The sequence below is a fragment of the Gavia stellata genome, chromosome 5, assembly GCF_030936135.1.
Source record: "Gavia stellata isolate bGavSte3 chromosome 5, bGavSte3.hap2, whole genome shotgun sequence".
NCBI classification, from domain to species: domain Eukaryota; kingdom Metazoa; phylum Chordata; class Aves; order Gaviiformes; family Gaviidae; genus Gavia; species Gavia stellata.
The window spans coordinates 13,609,305-13,632,107 of NC_082598.1; the positions used below are offsets into that span (position 1 = coordinate 13,609,305).

General features: G+C 40.5%; 1 protein-coding gene across 2 annotated transcripts in view; it reads left to right on the forward strand.

Annotated features, from left to right (window-relative positions):
* The first annotated feature begins 2,386 nt into the window (after window positions 1–2,386).
* PPP2R2C (protein phosphatase 2 regulatory subunit Bgamma) overlaps window positions 2,387–22,803 on the forward strand; it is a 145,508-nt gene continuing 125,091 nt past the window's right edge. Inside the window, exon 1 of one of the 2 annotated variants that reach the window (XM_059817674.1) lies at window positions 2,387–2,459. In XM_059817674.1, the coding sequence (XP_059673657.1) occupies window positions 2,390–2,459 (70 nt within the window). In that variant the 5' untranslated portion in view covers window positions 2,387–2,389. The remainder of the gene's footprint in view (window positions 2,460–22,803) is intronic. The other variant, XM_059817673.1, reaches the window with a different exon arrangement.

A 22,803-nucleotide genomic window follows, 5' to 3' on the forward strand; every position in this document is an offset into this window, starting at 1 on the left:
ATTCATTGTATTTACAGGTTCTCACAGTTACTTTCTGAACTGTAGCTAGCATTGTCATCAAGTATTTATGCTGTACTTGCTTCCAATAAACAGGTGGAAAATTCAGAACAATAGAATTCACTATTGTCCACCCAAAGCTACTGGCAGGACTGGATCCTTGTTTTGGGATACCACTTTCTACCTAAGGCTTCAGCTATGTACCAGGCCATGCATATCCATAAGGAAAATGTTGCCGATTTGTGAGTCAGCAGGTTCTGGTTTGTTTGGTGTTGCTGCTGGCATGCTTACCTGCTAAACTGAGAAAGAGAATTGGTTTTGTGCACAGCCTTGAAAAGTGGACAGTACTAGTGTGTAAGCAGACAGGATATCCTGAAGTTGAAAGGATTTGGTACATGAACAGGCATGGGCAAAGGTAGCAAATGACTGAAGAGGATAGGGCAGGCATTTGGGAGCTGCTGGTACCACCACAGTATTGACTGATGCTCTCAATGCAGAAATAGTATTTCTAGTATTGTCACCTACAAAAGCTGCATATAAATAAAACGTGTTCTATACAGGTGCGAGTATTGAATAACTTCTTTTACTGTCCCACCTTCTCAAATGTGAAGATTTTATAATATTTACTTGTCAGGTTGAAGCTGGTTCTGTTTTATTTTGCTTCATCAATGAGAAAGGGAAGAAGGTCATTCTGTTGCTATTCTTATTTCTCTCCCACCTTTTTCCCAATTTCTTCATCCTGAAATTAGATGTTTATCCCTGGGCAGGTTTTTACATAGTTCTCTACTTTTTCTCAAGTCACATGCCCATTTTATAATAATAGCAGAGTACTTAAATTTACCTTCAAGAACCGTATGTCCTAGCTTCATTAAAAAGAAACAAAAACAAAACCAAAAAACTGTGCAAGATTCTTGCAGGATTACACAAAATGCTGTAGTAATGCTGACAACTGAATTGTAGTTTTTGTGTTCAATTCCAGGGCCTAAACCACAGGACCTGTCCTCTAAATTTGTTTTGTGATTGCATACTCCCTTTTCGTACTGTAGTGGTGGCTTTGGTACACAGCCATTTGTTTTCTATTCAAATTCCTAAACTTCAGTGGTGCTTACACCTTTCCGGAATACATGCCTTCTGCAGCAAACAGTTCATGGTTTCATGAACAGACACTGAAAGATTAAGCAAGCTTGTCTGTTCCACTGAAAGAATTTTGCTGTAATATATAAGCCATGAAACACTTGTATTATAAAATACAGCTTGTTCTTCAGTCCAAGTGAGTAATTTTACTCTTCTACTTCTTTTCCTATTTCTGAGTATACAGATTTCAACATTGCTTTTTCAAGGTGATGCAGTGAATGAAGGTAGCAGGTCTAAGAAAACCCAATGACCTGCAAACATTCCCTTTGTCCTCCTTCCTTTCCTGTACAGGGAAGCCACAGAGATTGTTTTCTGGCCCTCATTTTTTAAATACTTTGTAATTTGTCTTTTCTCTACAAAACTGGCAAAAAATAAAAGATAAATAACGATTCTTTTATCTTACTTTCGCTGAATGGTTGCCTTGCCACTAACGATTCCATTTGCATAGGCAGGTATTTGGCAATTTCAGTAATACTTATACAGGTTGACATTGAACGACTGTTGCTTTTGCTGCATATGACAGTATCGACTAGCACAAAATTGCGGTCGCCTGTGTCAATGCAAACCAATTTAAGCAGCTTGAAGTTTTTTCTCCCACATCCCCTCCCTTAATTTTTTCATTGCCCATCTTACCAGCAGAAGAGCTAAAATAATTGCCTGCAGTCTCATTTTTCACTTTACTACATGCAGATCTTGTGCGGTTGGGCGGCAAGCGGCTGACTGGGAGGGGCCTGCTCTGATGCAGCACAGGCATATGACAGCAGTAGCAGCAACAGCAATCAGAGCCCTTCGCCGGGCGGGTTTTGCTGCAGTACGCTGATTGCCACTTTACAGCATCCAGCAAGATCCCCAGCAGCAGGCACTTGGAGGAGACTCTGCATGGGCACTTGTTTAAGGAGTACCTGACTAAACAATTGGGTTATTCTTTAACTGCGGGAGAAGTGCCTGTATTCCCTTCACGCGAGCTCCCTACTGGCTTTCTGCATTCATAATTTATCGGAGTCGTTTTTCCCTCCGTCTTTCTCCAGTTACTTCTTTTTCTTTCTTTTTCTTTCTTTTTCCCCCCGATCGTTATTCCCCCCGCCCCCCCCCCCCCCAAATCTGTGCAGCATCACCAGCTCTCATTATGCTGTGCTCAGTAGCCCAGTGTGTTCTCCGCCTCTGCTAGGCAGTGGCAGCATGGATGGTGCTCTTGTGACGACCTCTGCTGATGCTATCAGTCCACTGCGGATAGGCATGCTGAGTAATCCTGCTGTAAATGGGCGAGGACACGGACACACGAAAAATTAACCACAGCTTTCTTCGAGACCACAACTATGTGACTGAAGGTAACATAAATACTGTCGTTATTCTCTTCTTGCATTGCCTATTCTATGCCAGGAATGCACTGTCATGTTTGGAGATGTAGGCTGTTCTTTTTTTTTTTTTAAAACAGGGAGACTTTCAAGGCATTTTTCTGTGTGATGTAGCACCAGAAGCTGTTTGAATTTGCTAGATCCCAAAGGCATTCTGTCATGCTATGGTAGTATATGAAACTATATGGGCTAAAGAAGGTCTTGCATTGTGCTGAGTTTGTGCTAGTGAGGTGTGCAGCACCTGGTATTGAATGCACAGTAGCTGCAGTGTGGAAAATTAGAAGCAGCTGATTACTTTAAAAAAGGTGAAAGATTTGAGAGCACTAAAGTAAGAGAAATAATTTGTAAAGTTAACTGTTTGCTGGTGTAATAAAGGTTACGCATCTCATTTTAGTAATTATAGCCTGAGCATCACAGACATTGCCGAGTTGATTGTTCCCTAGAGAACAGTATACATTTAGAAGGGGTATGTAAGAATAATCTTCTGAAATACTGCTGCCTTCTTTCCACCCTCTGTGTACGTGCAAGGTACATGAGAAAAGAGAAGGTACCTTCATTTTTAAATCATTGAATGGCTGGTAGCTTATTACATAAAAAGGAATTTTCCTGCAGGTGACACACATTAAAAGCTGAGAGAATTTACCTTGAGACCAGTGAAATGGTGGGTCAGGTACTGATCCATATTTCTTTGCCAGAAAGTGGGTTTAAGAGCAGGCCATTTTAAGATTGCTTGATTGATTGAACAGGAGAAATGTATTTGTAGGTGCTTGACTTTGCAAATATATTTGTGGATGCAGAGTTTTAACAGCACTCTCCAGCAGCAGAAACAGTACTTCAGTGTAGGCTTATATAATGTGAACATACTTAACATCAGGGTCAACCAATACTACTTGAGACTCAGTCTCCAGATTCTGTCGTCATTTGATCAATGCTCGGTCACTTAATACTCCCATGCTGCCTCCTGAAATGTGATCAGCTGATGCTCTCTTGATTATTGATGATTTGCATTTTTTTAGAATGTAGAAAACAGCAGGATGATTTTGCCATACTAGGAACACACAGCTGATTTTTCAGAAGAAAAATTTAAAAAGCTGTGTACTGTAACTGTTACCACTGGTCGGTGTAATTGTTTGCTAATCTTGCCTCTAGGACATTCTTTGCATTCTGGTTCATGTTTCGGTGCATTTTTAAATTTGTTTTGAATTTTTGGTTAATGCTTTTTGTCTGAATGTTGACTTATGTTTTGAGTTGTAGTCATCTGTAATAACATTTGAAGAAACTTTGTCTTAGATTTATAAACGTATGCCTTAGATTCTGCAAAATGCACGGTATAGTTACCGCAGTGTACTTGCTACATGTTGAGATTCAGATGTATATTTAATGGGCATGTGCAGCTACATTAAAATTTGGACTTTCAAGTCTGTCAGTTTTGTAATCTGAGGAAAATAATCCCTTGTGGATTTTGCAAACCAATATTCCCCTCTTCCATGTGTTATGGGTGTTTTGAAAATTAAATGGAGATTTTTAGTTTTTTTGGGGACACTGCTGACGCAAGTTTTAGGTTTTCTCACGTTTTATCTTCACTTGATTATCTGGATGAGAAGGACTGGATGTTCTGTCATTGCACATGGGCTGGCTTGTCTGAAGTGGGTCAAAATACACCTTGAATATCAATGTTGGCCTGTGTTATATTTTCCCTGTGATCAGAAGTCATCATGAAATATATTGGCATCTGATTTTGAGGTAGATGAAGTATGGGAAACCTTCAGTAGCAAAGTGTTAGTTCTTCAGCTCTGTGTAATTTTTTTTGGGAACGCTCAGTTGGTCAGCTGTAATAAAATTCTTCACATCTGTTATATCTGACATTGCCACACTTTTTAAAAGATCATGAAAATCATGAGGGAATGGATTTATCTGTGAAATTTTTCCAGTGACACCTTCAGCTCAAAGAGGACCATCACAAATTTTAATTTCTCATTGATAAACTTTGTTTAAAATGCATAATGAATATGTAAGTTAAACTGGTGCTTAAAATGGGCTTGGTTGGTTCTGCTTTGTTTGGTTTGCTTTTTTTTGTTTTTTTAATTTTGTTTAAAGATCTGGCTCCATGAAACAACCTTTAACACTTCTTATCTGTAAAGGCCTGAAGTCCTTTCACAGTCCTTGCATTTGATCCTACGATATGTTAGTGCTGCATGTATGATAGAACACACATACAGAAACACCCATATAGAAATGCAGTTGCAGGCAGTAATGCGTTGCTTTGTTATATTGGAAAATAATTTTACTGGGGCCAAACCCTATTCTTTCTTTGGGGGTCTTTGGTTTTTGTAATCCGCTATTTAAAACAAAGAAATACTTTATATTGTATCCAGTGTATTAGAGAAGTTCTGGTTTCATTGTTGTCTGTGAATAACTACAATTTCCTCTTCTGTTGTCAGGGTTTTAAAATCTTGGTAAGGGGTGTCCTCTGTCCTTGCTGCTCCATGCAGCAGACTAAATTCATTTACAAAAGGAGGTATTTCTGACCTTTTATGTACACTTTCTTCCTCTCTATTCCCTGAGGAAAGTAAAGCCAAGAATAATCAAGAAGATGTGGGCTGACTATGGTATTGCTTTAGTTCTCTTCCTCTTTTATTTCCTCAGTGATTTTAAAAAGGATGAGGTTGGGTGACATGTGAATTCACAGGTTATAGGAAAACTGTGAGCCAAATCTGATTTGCTCTGCTCTCATTAGTGGACCTAGCCTGTTCCTAACGCAACTGCTTGCTTGAGCGAAGTCAAATTTCATTTCTTTGATAGGTCATTATTTTGTAACATTGGGGTTATCTGTATCAAATGTGGCTATACCTTGACTATGGAAAATTGAATTGCTTTTTAAATCTCAAAAATTCCTTGATTTGATGATTCATGTTTTACTGTTGATGATACTGTTTCTGGTAATAGGCATTATAGACACACATATGACAACAGTGACTACCTGGACTCGTTTCTCGTGTTACATGTGCATATCTGCAGTAAAACCAATGGAGTTGCAAGAAGAAGGACTTGAATAATTTTGTCATTATAAGTCTTAAAAGTATGTTACAGTTGCACAATGGAAAAAGATAATTTAATTAGAGCAGCAATATACAGTAAGTTTTTCAATAATCATTTTCAGAAGTGGTTTTTGAAGGAAACTGCTTTAATTGGAGTTGTTTGTGCAGGGAAAAAAGAAAAGCCCTGATGAACCGTGTAAAGAGAGGAGAAAGACCTGAGGCCTAGAAAATGTGACCTGTGAGGAAAGATTGAACTTCTTTATGCGAAGGTGGTGAAACACTGGGATGTATTGCCTAGGGAGCTTGTGTAGGGTCTTTTTAAAAGCAGGTGACATAGATGTCTGTAAGAAATGACATGGGGATGGTTGAGCCTCCCTTGGGGCAGAGGGATGGACTAGATGACCTCTGAGATCTGTTCAGGCTTGTGAGTCATTGCTGAGCTGTGTTTTATCTTTATTGCCTTTTGCCCCCCAGCTGTGGGAACCAGCTGCCCAGGAGGTGTTGTGTCAGTAAAATGTATTGTTTCCACAACACCTTGAGAACAGAAGAGTGGAGAGGCACAGTGTAATATGGGGAAGAAGATGGGCTGGACGAGAGAAACATGAGCCTTCGTTACTTATAGGCAAATCTGTTAGGGGAGATGGCAAGAAAATTGTGGACAGTGAGTTGGGGGAAGGGATAACAGAGGGAAAAGGCTGGCTGCTTTTGGGGGCAGAGAATGTCCATCAGTCTGAGAGTTCCCTTGACATTACCTGTGCTTAAGATTAACAGCAGAACTGACAGAACTGCTGATGTGCATTACTCTCTCAGGACCTTGGGATCAGCCACGCAGGATCTGATTGAGAACAGCAAATTGTGTGGTATGGTCACTGTATTCCTGGCAGGGGCAAAAAGTTGTGGGAAACGACGGTGTTGCTCCTTTGAGCAACTGCACTGTTAATTCAGCTACTCTGTATTTTAGAGTTAATGATTGACAGAGAAATAATGAACAAAATTCACTATTCTTACCAAACTGTGTTAAAGGATGTGATTCATATCCATGAACCCAAATTTATCTGCAGAAATGCTTCTCTGGTGGCAAAGGCTTTTTGCGGGTTGTATGCAGACATGTCTAGCGTATCGATTCTTCCCTGCCTTTTTATGGATTATCCCTGTTTTTAGGAAGACATAAAAAGTTGCTTATACTCTCGGTTGCTAGAGAGACAAGTTCCTCCCTTGGTCCAGGCCTGCAGATTTCAAGGGAAGCCAGTGAAGGCACACAGGTGCAGTGGGGCAGAAGCTGACCTTCACTATCGAGTCGTTTATATGGCCGAATGGTGCAGATTGGTTCCATATGGCTTAACTTCTATTAAAAAGTTAATCATGTTAATGGTGTATTAACCTCCTCAGATGTGATGTTTGAAGAATAATGAGAATTACCAGTGTAGTGTAAAACATATTGAATCATAACCATGTGAAACGTTTATTATAGAGGATGAAAAAAAGACATTTTTTCCCCTAATGATTTTAAAGGAAAATCCTCTGCAGATAATGCAAACACATTTTAGGGACTTTTTTCATCTTGACTAAAGAAACTAGTATCTTTATTCTTGATTAATCAAAGTTGAGGAAAATTATGCATTTTCATCTGCCAAGAAGAAATTTATTTATGAACTTGTCTTTCATAAACATCTCAAATATAATTTGAATAAGAGCTGACTACTTCAGAGTATTGGATGAATATAGCGCACAGGTACTGCTCTGCTGGCTCAGGCTCACCATTAATCTAGTCTGTTCACTTATTTCTGAGAATGGCTGGTAACAAGCTTATTAAGAAAAGTGCAACTCTTGGACAGGCTGGATCGATGGGCCGAGGCCAATTGTATGAGGTACAACAAGGCCAAGTGCCAGGTCCTGCACTTGGGTCACAACAACCCCATGCAATGCTACAGGCTTGGAGACGAGTGGCTGGAAAGCTGCCCTGCAGAAAAGGACCTGGGGGTGTTGATTGACAGCCGGCTGAAGATGAGCCAGCAGTGTGCCCAGGTGGCCAAGAAGGCCAACAGCATCCTGGCCTGTATCAGAAACAGTGTGGCCAGCAGGAGCAGGGAGGTGATCGTGCACCTGTACTCAGCGCTGGTGAGGCCGCACCTCGAATGCTGTGTTCAGTTTTGGGCCCCTCACTACAAGAAAGACATTGAGGTGCTGGAGCGTGTCCAGAGAAGGGCGACGAAGCTGTTGAGGGGTCTGGAGCACAAGTCTTATGAGGAGCGGCTGAGGGAGCTGGGGTTGTTTAGTCTGGAGAAGAGGAGGCTGAGGGGAGACCTCATCGCTCTCTACAACTACCTGAAAGGGGGTTGCAGAGAGGTGGGTGTTGGTCTCTTCTCCCAAGTGACAAGTGACAGGACAAGAGGAAATGGCCTCAAGTTGCACCAGGGGAGATTCAGACTGGATATTAGGAAAAATTTCTTTACTGAGAGAGTGGCCAAAAACATTGGAACAGGCTGCCCAGGGAGGTGGTGGAGTCACCCTCCCTGGAGGTGTTCAAGGAACGTGTGGACGAGGCACTGTGGGACATGGTTTAATGGCCATGGTGGTGTTGGATTGATGGTTGGACTTGATGATCTTACAGGTCCTTTCCAACCTTAGTGATTGTGTGATTCTGTGATTCTTCCTCTCTTATCTCCAGAAATTCAGGATTTATGTTGCGAATATTGATGTTTTTATCTTTTTACAAAACTCATTTAGAAACAGTTTTATAATGACCCTAGAAATTATTGCTCATTCTTATTCTAGTCACTTGTGTTACTTACTTTTTTTCTGCAAGTCAAATATGAGCAAAGGTAAACCTTATTAAAGCATATCTTTGCCCCTTGTTGAACAGGATAAACGGGATATAGTTATGTCTTTTTGTGCATGGATTTGGTTCTTCTTTCATTCACAGTGCTATTCAGATGAATGTTGTGGGTAGCCTTGAAGATTTGGATTACTAAGGTTTATTCCATCCAATTGACGTTGCTGACTTTGTAATCTTTATTCGTGCAGCTCAGTTGGGGGAAGCCATGGAGGCAGGGCTAGAGTACCGCTGTTGCACTGGCTTGCGCTGAAGCCCGAACTGTTTGCCCAGGCGCTCAAGCCTGTGGCTGGATGTGTGGTTCAGCATGCAGGAAAATCAAACATTGGTACTACCCAAAGCTTGGATTTGCATAGCAGAGACATTTAAGGCAACATCCAGCATGGGCAACGTGTGGCAGCAATTTGTTCAGGCAAGCCTGGAAAAAGCAACATAGATTTAGCCAAAGTGAATTACATTGTCAGCAACGCTTGTCACTATACAATACCAGGTACACATTTAAAGTACTCCATAGATACAATTTTCATACTACATCTCTTAGGCATTCAGAATATCATCATCTCTATTTTACTTGCCAAATCTGCTTTCTGAAGAGATCATAATCAGGAGTAGGATTAGGACAGTTGACCCTAGACTGGGACTTTGGAGTTTCTTAATTCGCTGTTCCCAGCATTCCCAGAAAGCAGGGACATGTTAGTGTTAACTTGTTACTGCCTCCTCAAAAGACTTGCCTCTTCAAGGAAGGGGTTAATTTAACAACTGGCTGTTAGATCCTCCTAAGAGAGCACTTCAAGCCACTCTGAGATGCAGGACATGCTTAAAAGGCATGGAGTTAACTTGGTTTGGATCTCCGTTTAATGTCATGCCTCCACGTGACAATTACTCACCAGTGTCACATGTACCCTGAAAAAGGTGTGACCAAACTGAGTTGCAATCTTCCCCATTTACAAAGGCATAAATCTGTAGTGCTGGAGCGCTGGTTTTGGTGGGTTGCCCTCGGGGACCGATGCCAACCTTGGCTTTCTTTGCATGCATATATGATCAACAGATGATCTCCTGCTCAGTAACTAAATAATAACTATATATAGTTGCTGTGTAGTGTTAGAGATCCTGGAGAAGTGAATAAGATGTATTAACAAAAGAAAAGAACTGTCTAGAATGTTAGCTACATGATAAACGAGCCAAGCTGCTTCCATGACAGTGAGCACACAGAGCTGCAGAAGAACCTTGTTGTACCAATCTGGGGCTTTTTTCAGGTTCCAGCAGTGTCTGAGTGGCACAAAAAGACCAGTTAGTTGCAGCAATTTAGCCTATATGCATTTTATTTATACGTACATTACGATATATAGACAAATATGGACTAGAAATGTTATAAATAGAAATGTTGGTGGTATGTTTAACTATATAACTACTATATGTAATAGATTTAGCTAAATATAAACCTTAAAAATGGAAGTTCAAGAGGTCAACAGTACAGTGTATGTGTAAGATAAATGCAGGCATAAAATGTGATCTATGCAAGCTCTCTCTCTGTGCCAGATTTCTTTCTAATTGAAACTGACAATTCAAAAGCATTGAATAATGTAAAACTAAACAACAATGTGCAGGTAGAGTCAGTGTCATCGTTCACTGCAGGAGCAGTTTATTTAAAGAAAGAAAACTGTACTTTGCAATATTTTTTTTTTCTATGTAGACCTCAGACATTTCAGCAATGTATTATATATTTAAATGGTAAGTTTAGAGAATAATAGCTGTGGTTCTTACATCAGTTTAAAATGTGAAACACAATACAATAACACTGAATATTTTATAATAGAAAAAGAACTTAGTATCTTTTATTACAGCCATAAAAAGCTAATCAATCATTACTGCTTACGTTGTGTTACTACATCATTATTAGTTTCTGGATCTTTGAGACTTTCCTTCCACAGTTTATTTCATCCACTGTAGTAAAGCTTTGTATAGAGGAGTGTATGCTATGAGAAGGCAAGGTATTTGCTGGCTGGTATCAATGTAGTTGTTTTGGCCAGGGAAGGGATGGTAGACTAAGTAATTATCTCAGAAAAATAGAGGAAATTATTACGGGGATTTTTGTTTTTTAAACAAGAAAGGGTTTTAGATGCACTTTAGCCATATTGAGGCACTTTCTTCATCAACTGTTTCTGTAGTTCTTAGGTTAACGCTAAGCTTGCCTTTAGTAATGAATGTGGTCTATATTGCTGGTTCCTGGTGAAAGTTCCCCAGATCTTTACCAAGAACAAAACCTCCACTTAGCAAAGCAGTCTTATATGGTAAGAGAATTCCTTTTCTCAGGAACGTTTCCTTGCTGAAAAACTATTGTACCTGTTATTTTTATTGCTTAAATGCAAATGAGAACAGACTGTATTTTTCCAGTGCACATACAAGTAATAAAAATGTACATTAAGAGACTCAATTCCTAATAAAATCTTTCGGCACAACACATCATGCAGTTCAGTGACTTTTGTGAATTATCAATATGACAGAGGTTTGGGATCTGTATTGTTAAATATAGCTGTGCTTTTCCTTTCATATTTACTGATCCATCTGTTTAAAAAGAAAAAAAAAAAAGATGGAAACACCTGTGGTAATATGACATTTGTGTGTGTTTTACTTATGACAGAGTACAGAAGAAAGTAAAGGGCTGAGAGTTGGTTGATTATCCTCTAGTTCAAGTTCAACTCAAGTCTGAATAGAACGTAATTAATTGTCACCCTAATTCTTCCCATTTGTAGTGCTTTTGTTGTTCACGTGACCCAGGTGTTGCAAGCAGTTGATGACTGTGCAAAATAACACCATTTTCATAAATTCTGAGGTTAATGCTGCCCTGTGATAGTACTGATTGCATAAAAGACAGCCATAGAATGCTCTGCCTGTTGGGCCAGTTTCTAGTAAAAAATAATCATCACTGTTCAATCAAAAATAAATGATTGCTTATTTCCTTCTCTGTTTTTGATGGATCCATATTATTTCCTCTTAATCTAAGATGTTAAATGAGTAATTCAAATAGAATAAAAATAGTTCTCAAACAGTGAACTGGTCACCAATTTTCAGTAATTCATTTCTAAACTTTTCTCCAGTCAATGCAGCCTCACATTCTATTAACTTTGAGAGGTTTCAATTTATGATAGAACTAGGCACAAGGTCTTTATAAATCTTTCCAGGGTTTTCAAATGTATAGTTGTAAATCAGGCTCTGTCTGTCATTATTTCATAAATAATTTCTGATAGAATGTCTTTATTTCTACATTGTGATTTGATAAAAAGAAAAATTCGACTAATAAATTCAGTAATAATAATTAGTTAGTAAAATTCAACGAATAGGCACAGTGGACTGGGAAATGCAGGGCAAAATTGGCTGCCAGGGTAGCACACAAGACTCTTGTCATGCTACGTGTTAATTTGTTGCCCTGCTTGATTTGATATCTTTCATTTCTGCATGCAGATCTGTGATAGGGGAATAACCAGTACAAGATGAAGTCAGATGTGTATTCTGTAGTCTTCTTTTGAATGGAAGATTTAGGTCAAGTATATTCTCTTTAATCAGCAGCGAAGCTCAAAGCAGAATGCACATCTGCAGTGTCTTTGAAATAGGTAGCTGTGAATTATTGCATGTCTTACAGAACTTCCTAGAACACCTGATGCTAAGAGTCAAGCAATGGTCATATGGATGGTGGTGCTTCTCATTGCTTGCGTGCAATGTGAATATGGTTTTGTGCGTGTTGTGTGCCGTCGTGCTTTTGTATATATGTTACACTCTCAGAAGTCTTGTGGATGACTGCTAGTATATGTTTTCTGGTATGTCTGCATTCCTTCCAGTTGCTATGCTTGAAATGTGAACATAGAAGTGTTAGTATGGCTATGTAGAAGTTCCAGCATTGGGAGATGGGACAGTAAGAGCTTGTATGGAGGGCACTGTAAGTCTTTCAAATCCCACATGATTCACAGACTATTTTGGTCTATATATGTCAGTGTTTGCTGAACAGGGAAGTGAGACTTGGTCTGTGACTGGAGAGAAGCTTTCCTTATCCCGTGGTGTGAGAAGCAGCATCCTTGCATTTCTGATTTTCCCCTGTGGTGGTGATGAGCTGCAGTTTCTCTGAAAAATGGATTACTTGGACATGGATTTTATTTTCCAGGGTTAGGTATGTACTTAATTGCTGGATGCAACATTTCTGTCCTTCTGCTTGCAGTTCAGGAAGATGGGTCATATAGACTAGAGGCCTTTTATGATACTATGTAAATGTTACAAAGTTGCTAGATTAAAAACAGATAATGAATTCCATCTGTTAGTAGTAAGGATATTGCAAATCTACCAATTGTATTAAACCTCTAAGACTGACTACCTACAAGAATTTACACTATGTCGAAGTAAAGATTTTTAGTTACTTAAACTTTGAACTGCCCTGCAGAAATTAATGTGGAATACGATTTGTATGGAGTATAAACACAGTTCTTTGTTGCGTTGATCTTTCCCAGTCTTTTGGTTAGCTTGAAATACTGAGAATGTTTCTTTTACTTTTTCATACCTTCAAATTAATTTCAGGGTATTTTAAATTTGGGGTTTGGTTTGAAACTGCTTGTGGATGCAGTTATTGGCAGCAAATAGTCTGTTCTCCAGAGGAAGCTGTAACCCAGGCTGCCCACCCTTCCTTCTCTGCTGCTGTTGGAGCCTGTGCCAGCGCAGGGGGAGTATCAGCAGAGAGGAGAGCAGAGTGAAAGAGGCACTGGTTAGCCCACCAACCTAAGAGTCCAGCTTCTTCAGAAAATGCTAGCAAGCTTGGCCTGTTTTTAAATTTGTCCCTTGCTAGCAGAGAGGGAAACACCACTCCTGCCTGCTCCCGAGAGCACAGGTGGCTGTGAGCAGTGCTGACTTCTGCAGGTGCAAAGTCGCTGTCTGTTGCTGCTCCATGCAAACTGTAACATGTGCACCAGAAGAAGCATTAATGTTTCGGTCAGTGTTGTAAAAACTTACACAGCAGCGATGCTTACTGTAATGCTTCTTCAGAACAACCTTTTTATAAGGCTTGTGTAATAGTTTTGCACAGTAGAAGGAAAGGGGGAAATACAAGCTATAAGTATATTGGAAATTTTTTTGACAGTTATCCTGAATATACGTGCGAAATGATAGTAATAGTAGTAATGTTAAATCTAAAAGCAGGGAGATTTGATGCTTCTGCAACATAAATAGTTACCAACAAAGATGATTGCCAATGTGGAGAATTGTTTGCAGAGGGATTAATATTTGATTGTTAAGTATAAGTATATTTAGACAGAAAACCATTTTTGTTCCTGAAAGCCAAGAAGTTGGTGTAAATTGGAGGAATTAGTGATTCGGACTCCACAGAGCAAACATCAGCCTGGTTATTACAGATGAGGCTTGATAAATGTAGTTATACTCAGATTAGCACAGGAAGCTATTCCTTTATTTTACATTTTAATGACTGAATTCAGTTGTTATGGCTGGCATATTATTGTTAGCAATTGAATTTACACAGTTTTCTTTAAAAGATATCCAGTTTGATAGAGTTTCCTTTCCTGAAATGTTGCAAATATTTCTAAGCTCTTAATGTCCCTCTTGCTATGTCACCTCTGATCTGGAAATCTCCATTCATAAATTTGTTTGTGCATATGAGTATACACATTCATGGATCTTCATTGTCCAAGACAGTAATGCACCCCATAACTCCAAACACTTTTGAAATTTTAAGACTAAATAGAAAACCTTATCTGATTTTTGCCAAGGTTTAAAATATAAATTTCTATCTTAAAAATGCTTTTAACTTTAGAGCTACCACTAACCATTTTGGCTGGCTTTAAATCTGATTTTTCAAATGTATTCATCCGTCGGCTACCATTTCTAAAATGTTGTTTCATTCTGCAGCTTGACAGATTTAGAATAACTTACAAGAGCGTACTAGTTCTGCAGTTTTACATTCTTTGAAAGATCTGTATCATAGGTTAATGGGGTCAGTATTTGAATTAACAAGTTGTTAACTGAGGATGCCTAAAATATATGGTCTATCACAATAATAGAATCCAAATAACTGAGCTTGAGGAGAAATAAAGGAACTTATCAGTCTGCTTTCAAAACTGAACAATGGAAGTGCTCCTGTTCTTTGCCTTTTGCAGTTTTGCAATGCAGTCCAGAAATTGTGACTCCAAAATTTGAGGTTTTATTGTATAAGTGAAACCCTGTAGGAGTTTGCAAAGCAAGATACATTAGTTCAATAGTGCTAATATCTGCATCCAAAATAAATAAAAGGTAGCTAGATAGGATTTGACTACATGTGACAGCAAGAGATACCTAAACATTTTAATAAGGACCTGCCATCAAGGGTGGAACCTGCCACTAGAAGAGGTGCAACACAGTTCTAACAAACTTGAGCCCAGTTGTTTCACCTAAAAGTAGTAACTCCACCAGTTTGCTCATCCAGGACAAGGAATGTGGGGAAGTCTTGTGCTTTAGCTTGTAAGTGGTGGTTCTCATGCATTTATGTAAAGAGTCATTGTGTTTTCTGTTCCTTGTTCTGTGAGAAACCTTCTGCTGGAGCACAGCAGGATTTTTCTGTGTTTTCATTTTATTTTTCAAAGACCGCTTTTACTGATGTAAGGATGAACATGGTTTATTGACAGAGTGCAATAGTAGCACGTGGTGCAGAAATAGAGATGAGGCAAAGCACCTGTTCACCCTAGTAACTCTTAAAAGCAATAACCTAACAGTTCCCTGAAGCTTTTATCTAATTCGGAATCCCTAGAGCTCCTCTTTTCAACTCTGGGGCTACCCAGTTCATATCCATGGATGGTCCATTTCTTCTTTTGAAGCTAGACACTTGAAAAATGGCCCACTTTCGATGTCGTGTTTCTGTAAAATAACGGATTGTTCTGAGGCCAGCTTCTTCCTGCAATTCTGTGAGAGTCTTAGTGAAGACATGTTCTGGCCTCCCTCTCTGTATAAAAAGAGGAGAAGAAAATGATTTTTAAAGTTTTATTAGCTTATGTTTCAGAGAGGAGGGACTTTCTGTGTTGCAGACAAAATAAACGCAGAAGTTAATTTTAAAAGAGAAATGCCTTGGAAGTTCAGTAAATATGTGGATAAGCATGCAGATTCTGTCTGTCCTCCATTTGCTGCTCCTTTTCCTGCTTGCAGTGTATCACGGTGGTGGTGAGTACACCAGCCTCTCGATGCACCCCTGAATTGCTGCTGCTACCAGCCCTTTGTGTGACAACACTGGAAACATAACAATCACATGTTTTACCCTTAATACTACTTCTAAAGATTAAGTCTTCAATGAAGTTACAAAAAAGCAGGGTTAAATAAAAAGCTCTGTGTTGCCATGCTTGGTGTATTAGCAACAACCAAGCCTACTAAGGTCTTCAGCTATTTTAAAGCTATCTAGGTCTGCTTCTTCCCTGTATAATCTTCCCAAATTTCTTTCTTCTGTCACTGTTTCTAGTTGAGGTGAATTTCATCATACCAGTGTTTTTGGAAAGTCTCAGTTTACCCTCATAAATATTCATGCCTGTATCATACATTTACCAGAATAAATGTGATATAAGGCATGAGCTGAGGTTTCTCTGTGTTTAATATGTTTTAACTCGCAGATAGCTGGCGTTCTCCAGAACCTGAATCTCAGATCCAGCAACATAACTTGCAGAAGAGGAAGAAGGATATGCTGATCAGTTCTTATAGTTCAAAATTTGGGCTGAATCTAAAATACGTCTGTTCTTCTAGATGTCTGACATGTGGTCAAGACTGGAAATTATACAAGAGAGTATGGATATTTTGGGACTAAGTATTTCACAAGAATAATTTACATTTTCCCCTGGTTCACACAGCCTTCTACTCAGACAACAGGTACGTTCTTAAACCTAATGGTCTGCCTTGAAGTCCCCTTTCATGTGCTTCTGGTATGTGTCTTCATGCTGCTACAGTTCCTTTGATCTCCTTTTGGCCACTTTCCAGACCATCTTTTGATTCCTTTTGTGAAATTTCCATACCAGCTTTAATTCCTGCCAGAAGGCAACTGTTCCATCTCTGTTCAAGCAGGGCCCCAAAGCTTTACATTCTCAACATGTCTCTCTCTGGAAGTAGTACTCCCAGCTCAGACTTTGGAGAAGTCAGGAATATGTAGACCCAAGCAGTCCTGGGGAGACAAATAAGGAGATGGAAATACAGTCATTCCTTCCTTGACTACAATTTTTCTCTTTCCATTTGCTGCTTGACTTGATTGTAGTGATACTTGGCTTTTATTTGCAGTACTTGCTACTCTTCAAGCCACAGAAATCTTCATCAAAAAAAATGGAAATCCAGTCAAAACCATAACTCATTTGGCACTCTTTGTCAAGTTCTTTCTAGTCTCTGTACTTATATCCGTTGAATATTGTGAGTGCAAGACCTGGGATAGCCACTCAGTACCATTCTTTTACTGTCATTAAAGGACGCAGATGTGACTCAAAATCATCTTGGACTTGGAGTGATTGATTAATCTGTATATGACCCTCAGGTGCAGGGGAGGGTCATTTTGAAATTTCAAGAGTCCCTATTTCCACATCGTTGTACTGAAAAGGAATTTCTGACTTTGGAAGGAGGCCTGGCAGGCTTCCTGGGTAAGGTCCTAGTTAAAATAGGTTAGTATCAACAGACTTGTCTGAAGAATAGGGTCAGGATTTTACCTTAGTATCATAAGGGAAAAGCTAGTCGTGTTTCCTTTTTTAAGTTTACAACTCTACTACAGAAATGGAAGTGACTAGGAATAATGGAAGTTGCATGAAGTGTTTTTTTTTTTTTTAATTCAGTTTTATTTTTTCTGCTCTGGTAGGTTTTTGAAAAACTGAAATGCACTACGTATTTTTGTTAGGACACCAAGATTTGTGTTTCCATCAAACAACAACAATTTCTTTTTTAACATCCTGACAGGTTGCTATAGCCTTTATGTAATTGTGGTTTAGCATCCAATGAAGGCTATTAAGAACCTGCCACTGGCTTCAGTGGGATTGGATCAGGGTGCATGGCTTTGCATAGCTGTATTCTGTGTACATATTGTAAGTCCATAAAAATACATGTCTGTATATAGAAACCACTTATTTTGTTTGTGCTTTGAAAGTCCTGATTTTAATCTCTACACCTATTTTTCCAATTACTTTGTACAGTAACCTTAGTTACTTCTGTCTTCAGTACTACATTATATACGTTGTGAAGATGTAGTATATAACCCCGACACTGCAAGAGTTTTTCTGAAGAGTTTATCTGACTCAGTGCAAAAATGGATAAAGTTTACCTTTTGGTAAGGTTTACCCTACTAAAAACCTTTCTGGGAATCTCAGTGTGCTGAATCTTCAGAAATTCAATGCCATTACTAGTTTTGTTCTTTAGGACAAAAATAGGTAAAGGTGGAAATTTGGCCTAACTTTACTGTATTCAGAAATCTTAGATTCTACAAAGCTTAGTTTTTTCTACATGCTGTCAGGAAACAAGTACATTCTGCAGTTTCACAAGAAAAAAAACCTGGGAGCTGAAATTATGTGGATTTGTTAAAGGTGTTAATTAATTTTCTTAGGGTTTACTGCCTTCCTGTTCACCAGCAAACTGTATGTACAGCTTATCAAGAATTTATTCTTTAGCCAAAAGAACAGATTTCCCACAGTTACTATAACCATTTAGAATTATTGTTTTGTTTCTTTGCATAATGGGTTAGGAAATCTACTTGGAAATTCTCATGCATAATATAATTTGTTAAATTTAGGGTACTGATAAAATTATCCTGTTGAATACTGTGACCTTAATACTGTCTTTGCAAGTTTTCTAGGGGGTTAATGTATTCAGATTCATAATAACAAATGGGTACAAACCCATTTCTTTGACCTTTTTGCTTGCTCTTTCTACATGATTTGCTGTTGCTGCATATTGTTTTCTTTTAAATACTGTTATGTCTTTGCTTGAAGCAAAGCCACTGTCCAGATTTTCTCTTTGAGGTAATGTTGCTTCAGGCTACTTTTTAACTTTCTGAAATGCAAAGTAATTGTAGTTCAGTTTTTAATTGTGTGTCTTTGTCTTCTTTTCAAGAATATACTGCCTGGACACTTTATCAGTTTGTTATTTAAAGGGCTGATAAATGTGTCTAAGTTGTATTAATTTATGTTGCAATAGAATTCAAATTAATGCCAACCAGAAGATCTTTCAATGGATGAGTAGCACGAAAGGTATAATTAAATCTCTCTGAAAAAAGTTAGAGGATATTTCATGAATGTCAGTAACAGAGTTTCAGCCCTTAAATAAATTTCTTTGTTACAGGTATTTTTCAGGGTTATATCTACCAGAACTATAAAAAATGTACATGTCTTAACAAAACAGTAATTATTCCCCTTGATCTGCCCATTCAGATACTTTTGGGTTTGTGCTTAATTGTTAGGTTCATGTTGTCCCCCTAAATTATGCTTTTACGGCTTCCAAAAAGTTCATATTGTGGTAGTATCATAATGACAGTGGTTGTTTTGAGCTATGTGCAGAACATGTAGGTGAATACTTAATCTTAAACCAATGAGGATTCTCCCTGTAGTCGGTGATTACTGTTAAGAGCATTCCAGAGTGCTTTGGTTGAGGCATTACCTCAAAGATTAACCCACTGTCAAGGAATATGGCTGAACAGCCAGCACAGTTGCATTGTTGGGACAAAAATTTGTGTGCCAAATGCAGAATTAGTCACTTAGAATCATGGAATCATTTAGGTTGGAAAAGACGTTTAAGGTCATTGAGTCCAACTGTAAACCTAACCTTGCTAAGTCCACCACTAAACCATGTCCCTAAGTGCCACATCTACACGTCTTTTAAATGCCTCCAGGGATGATGACTCCACCACTTCCCTGGGCAGCCTGTTCCAATGCTTGACAACCCTTTCAGTGAAGAAATTTTTCCTAATATCCAATCTAAACCTCCCCTGGCGCAACTTGAGGCCATTTCCTTTCGTCCTATCACTTGTCACTTGGGAGAAGAGACCAACACCCACCTTGTTACAACCTCCTTTCAGGTAGTTGTAGAGAGCGATAAGGTCTCCCCTCAGCCTCCTCTTCTCCAGACTGAACAACCCCAGTTCCCTCAGCCGCTCCTCATAAGACTTGCGCTCCAGACCCCTCACCAGCTTCATTGCTCTTCTTCAATTAATCAGTCTTAAAAATTGTGGTTAACTTTATCATAACCCGGTTCAGTCACTTGTGGGAGTGTATCAACCTCTTGTGGTCAAATCCAGTAAGCTGTAGTGAAGAGATGAGTCACCTTTTCTAGCTCTGGGACTCTGAAGCACACTTCTTGGTGGAAATGTTGTATTTTTGTACTTTGTTTGGGTTGTTAGTGGCAAAGAATGGGGCACAGTGATCTAGCCCTTTGGAACATGCATTTGTTTGCTTAACTGTGTTGCTGTAGAATTTCACATTGCGTTGGACACTCCAAGCTTGTTAGTTCATCTCTCTGAAAATATCATGGCAGACAAGCAAGGAGCGGAGGCTTAGCAAAGGGATTTTGGTTTACAGAACACCAGAGAATTTCATGTCTTATAAACTGGCACTTTGTAGAAGTATAGAAATGGTCTATACAGGACAAGGCCTCTGCAGTGTCCCACTGGAAGCGCAATCTTGCCAAAACTATAGATCAAGGCAGCTGTGGATTTGTATAGCTGAGTCTTGAAAATCTCCAAGGATGGAGATACCACAGAATCACAGAATCACTGAATCAGTACGGTTGGAAAAGACCTGTAAGATCATCAAGTCCAACCTGGGGGGAAAAAAAAAAACCAAAAAACAAAAAAAAAAACAAAAAAAAAACCCACACAAAACAAACACAAAACCCACGCCACACAACAACAACAAGCCACAACCCACCCAACACCACACAGCACCATGTCCATCAAGCTACATCCCACAATGCCACATCCACACGCTCCTTGAATACCTCCAGGGAGGGTGACTCTACCACCTCCCTGGGCAGTCTATTCCAATGTTTCACTACTCTCTCAGTAAAGAACTTTTTCCTAATATCTAGCCTGAACCTCCCCTGGCGCAACTTGAGGCCATTTCCTCTTGTCCTGTCACTAGTCACTTGGGAGAAGAGACCAGCACCCACCTCTCTGCAACCTCCTTTCAGGTAGTTGTAGAGAGCGATAAGGTCTCCCCTCAGCCTCCTCTTCTCCAGGCTGAACAACCCCAGCTCCCTCAGCCGCTCCTCATAAGACTTGTGTTCCAGACCCCTCACCAGCTTCGTCGCCCTTCTCTGGACACGCTCCAGCACCTCAATGTCTTTCTTGTAGTGAGGGGCCCAAAACTGAACACAGTATTCGAGGTGCGGCCTCACCAGCGCTGAGTACAGAGGCATGATCACCTCCCTGCTCCTGCTGGCCACACCATTTCTGATACAAGCCAGGATGCTGTTGGCCTTCTTGGCCACCTGGGCACACTGCTGGCTCATATTCAGCTGGGTGTCGATCAACACCCCCAGGTCCTTTTCTGCAGGGGAGCTTTCCAGCCACTCGTCCCCAAGCCTGTAGCGTTGCCTGGAGTTGTTGTGGCCAAAGTGTAGAACCCGGCACTTGGCCTTATTGAACTTCATCCGGTTGGCCTCAGCCCATCGATCCAGCCTGTCCAGATCCCTCTGCAGAGCCTTCCTACCCTCAAGCAGATCAACACTCCCTCCCAACTTGGTGTCGTCTGCAAACTTGCTGAGGGAGCACTCTATCCCCTCATCCAGATCATCAATGAAGACATTAAACAAGACCGGTCCCAAAACTGAGCCCTGGGGGACTCCGCTTGTGACCGGCCGCCAGCTGGATTTCACCCCATTCACTACAACTCTCTGGGCTCGGCCATCCAGCCAGTTTTTTACCCAGCGAAGAGTGTACCTGTCTAAACCACGGGCCGCCAGCTTCTCCAGGAGAATACTGTGGGGAACAGTGTCAAAGGCTTTGCTGAAGTCCAGGTAGACAACATCAACAGCCTTCCCCTCATCCAGTAGGCGGGTCACCTGGTCATAGAAGGAGATCAGGTTGGTCAAGCAGGACCTGCCTTTCATGAACCCGTGCTGGCTTGGCCTGATCCCTTGGTTGTCCTGCACGTGTCCCGTGAGCGCCCTCGAGATGAGCCTCTCCATAACCTTCCCCGGCACCGAGGTCAGGCTGACAGGCCTGTAGTTCCCCGGATCCTCCTTCCGACCCTTCTTGTAGATGGGCGTCACGTTGGCAAGCCTCCAGTCATCCGGGACCTCCCCCGTTGACCAGGACTGTTGATAAATGATGGAGAGCGGCTTGGCAAGCTCCTCCGCCAGCTCCCTCAGCACCCTTGGGTGGATGCCATCAGGCCCCATAGACTTATGAGTCTCCAGGTGTCATAGCAGGTCGTTAACTGCTTCCTCCTGGATCATGGGGAGCCTATTTTGCTCTCCATCCCTGTCATCCAGCTCAGGGGGACGGATACCCTGAGGATACCTGGTGTGGCTGTTAAAGACTGAGGCAAAGAAGGCATTAAGTACCTCAGCCTTTTCCTCATCCTTTGTGACAATGTTCCCCGCCGCATCCAGTAGAGGATGGAGATCCTCCTTGGCTCTCTTTTTGTTGTTAATGTATTTATAGAAGCTTTTTTTGTTGTCCCTCACGACCGTGGCCAGGTTGAGCTCTAGCTGGGCTTTCGCCTTCCTAATTCCCTCCCTGCATGACCTAACGAGGTCCTTGTATTCTTCTTCACTTGCCTGCCCCTTTTTCCAGAGGTGGTAAGTTCTCTTTTTTTCCCCTTCCAGTTCTGCACTACCCTCCTAGAGAAAAAGGCTTTCCAAGTAGCCAGTCTGAACCTCCCAAGCTGCCACTCAGTTGCTTTTGACCCTAAAACATTATGCCCCACTACCAAGAAGCTTTTGGCTCCATTGTCTCTGTAATCCCTGTCAAGTAGTTGTAAACTGCTGTTAAATTGCCCTTCACCAGGTTAAACAAGCCCAGCTCCCTCAGTCCCTGCAAATGTCCTAAGCACCTGACCGACTTGGTAGGTGCTTAGGACTTTTCTGGATTTTGTCCAATTTCTCCACTTCGGCTGGAGTGGATTAGAAACTAGACACAGTGTTTGAAATGTAGCCTCATCAGTGATGAGCAGAGAGTGATCTTTCTTTTTGTGGTGGCCACATTCTTCCTAGTGTTAAACCAGCATGTGGTTTGCTGATGTGAGCCCGCTGTTGGCTCGTATTCAGCCTAGCATCCAGGATGACCCCGGGTCCTTTCCAGCTGAGCTGCTACGTTGCCAGTTGCTTTTCAGCCAGATGTGTGGAGCTCTTCTGCCCAAAGTGCAGAATTTTGCACTTCTCCTTGTTGAACCTCCTAAAGTTTCACAGGGTCCATCTAGATTCTCACAGAAGGCATTTTTTTGTTGCTTTACAGCCATTTCTTGTCTTCCCTTAGTTT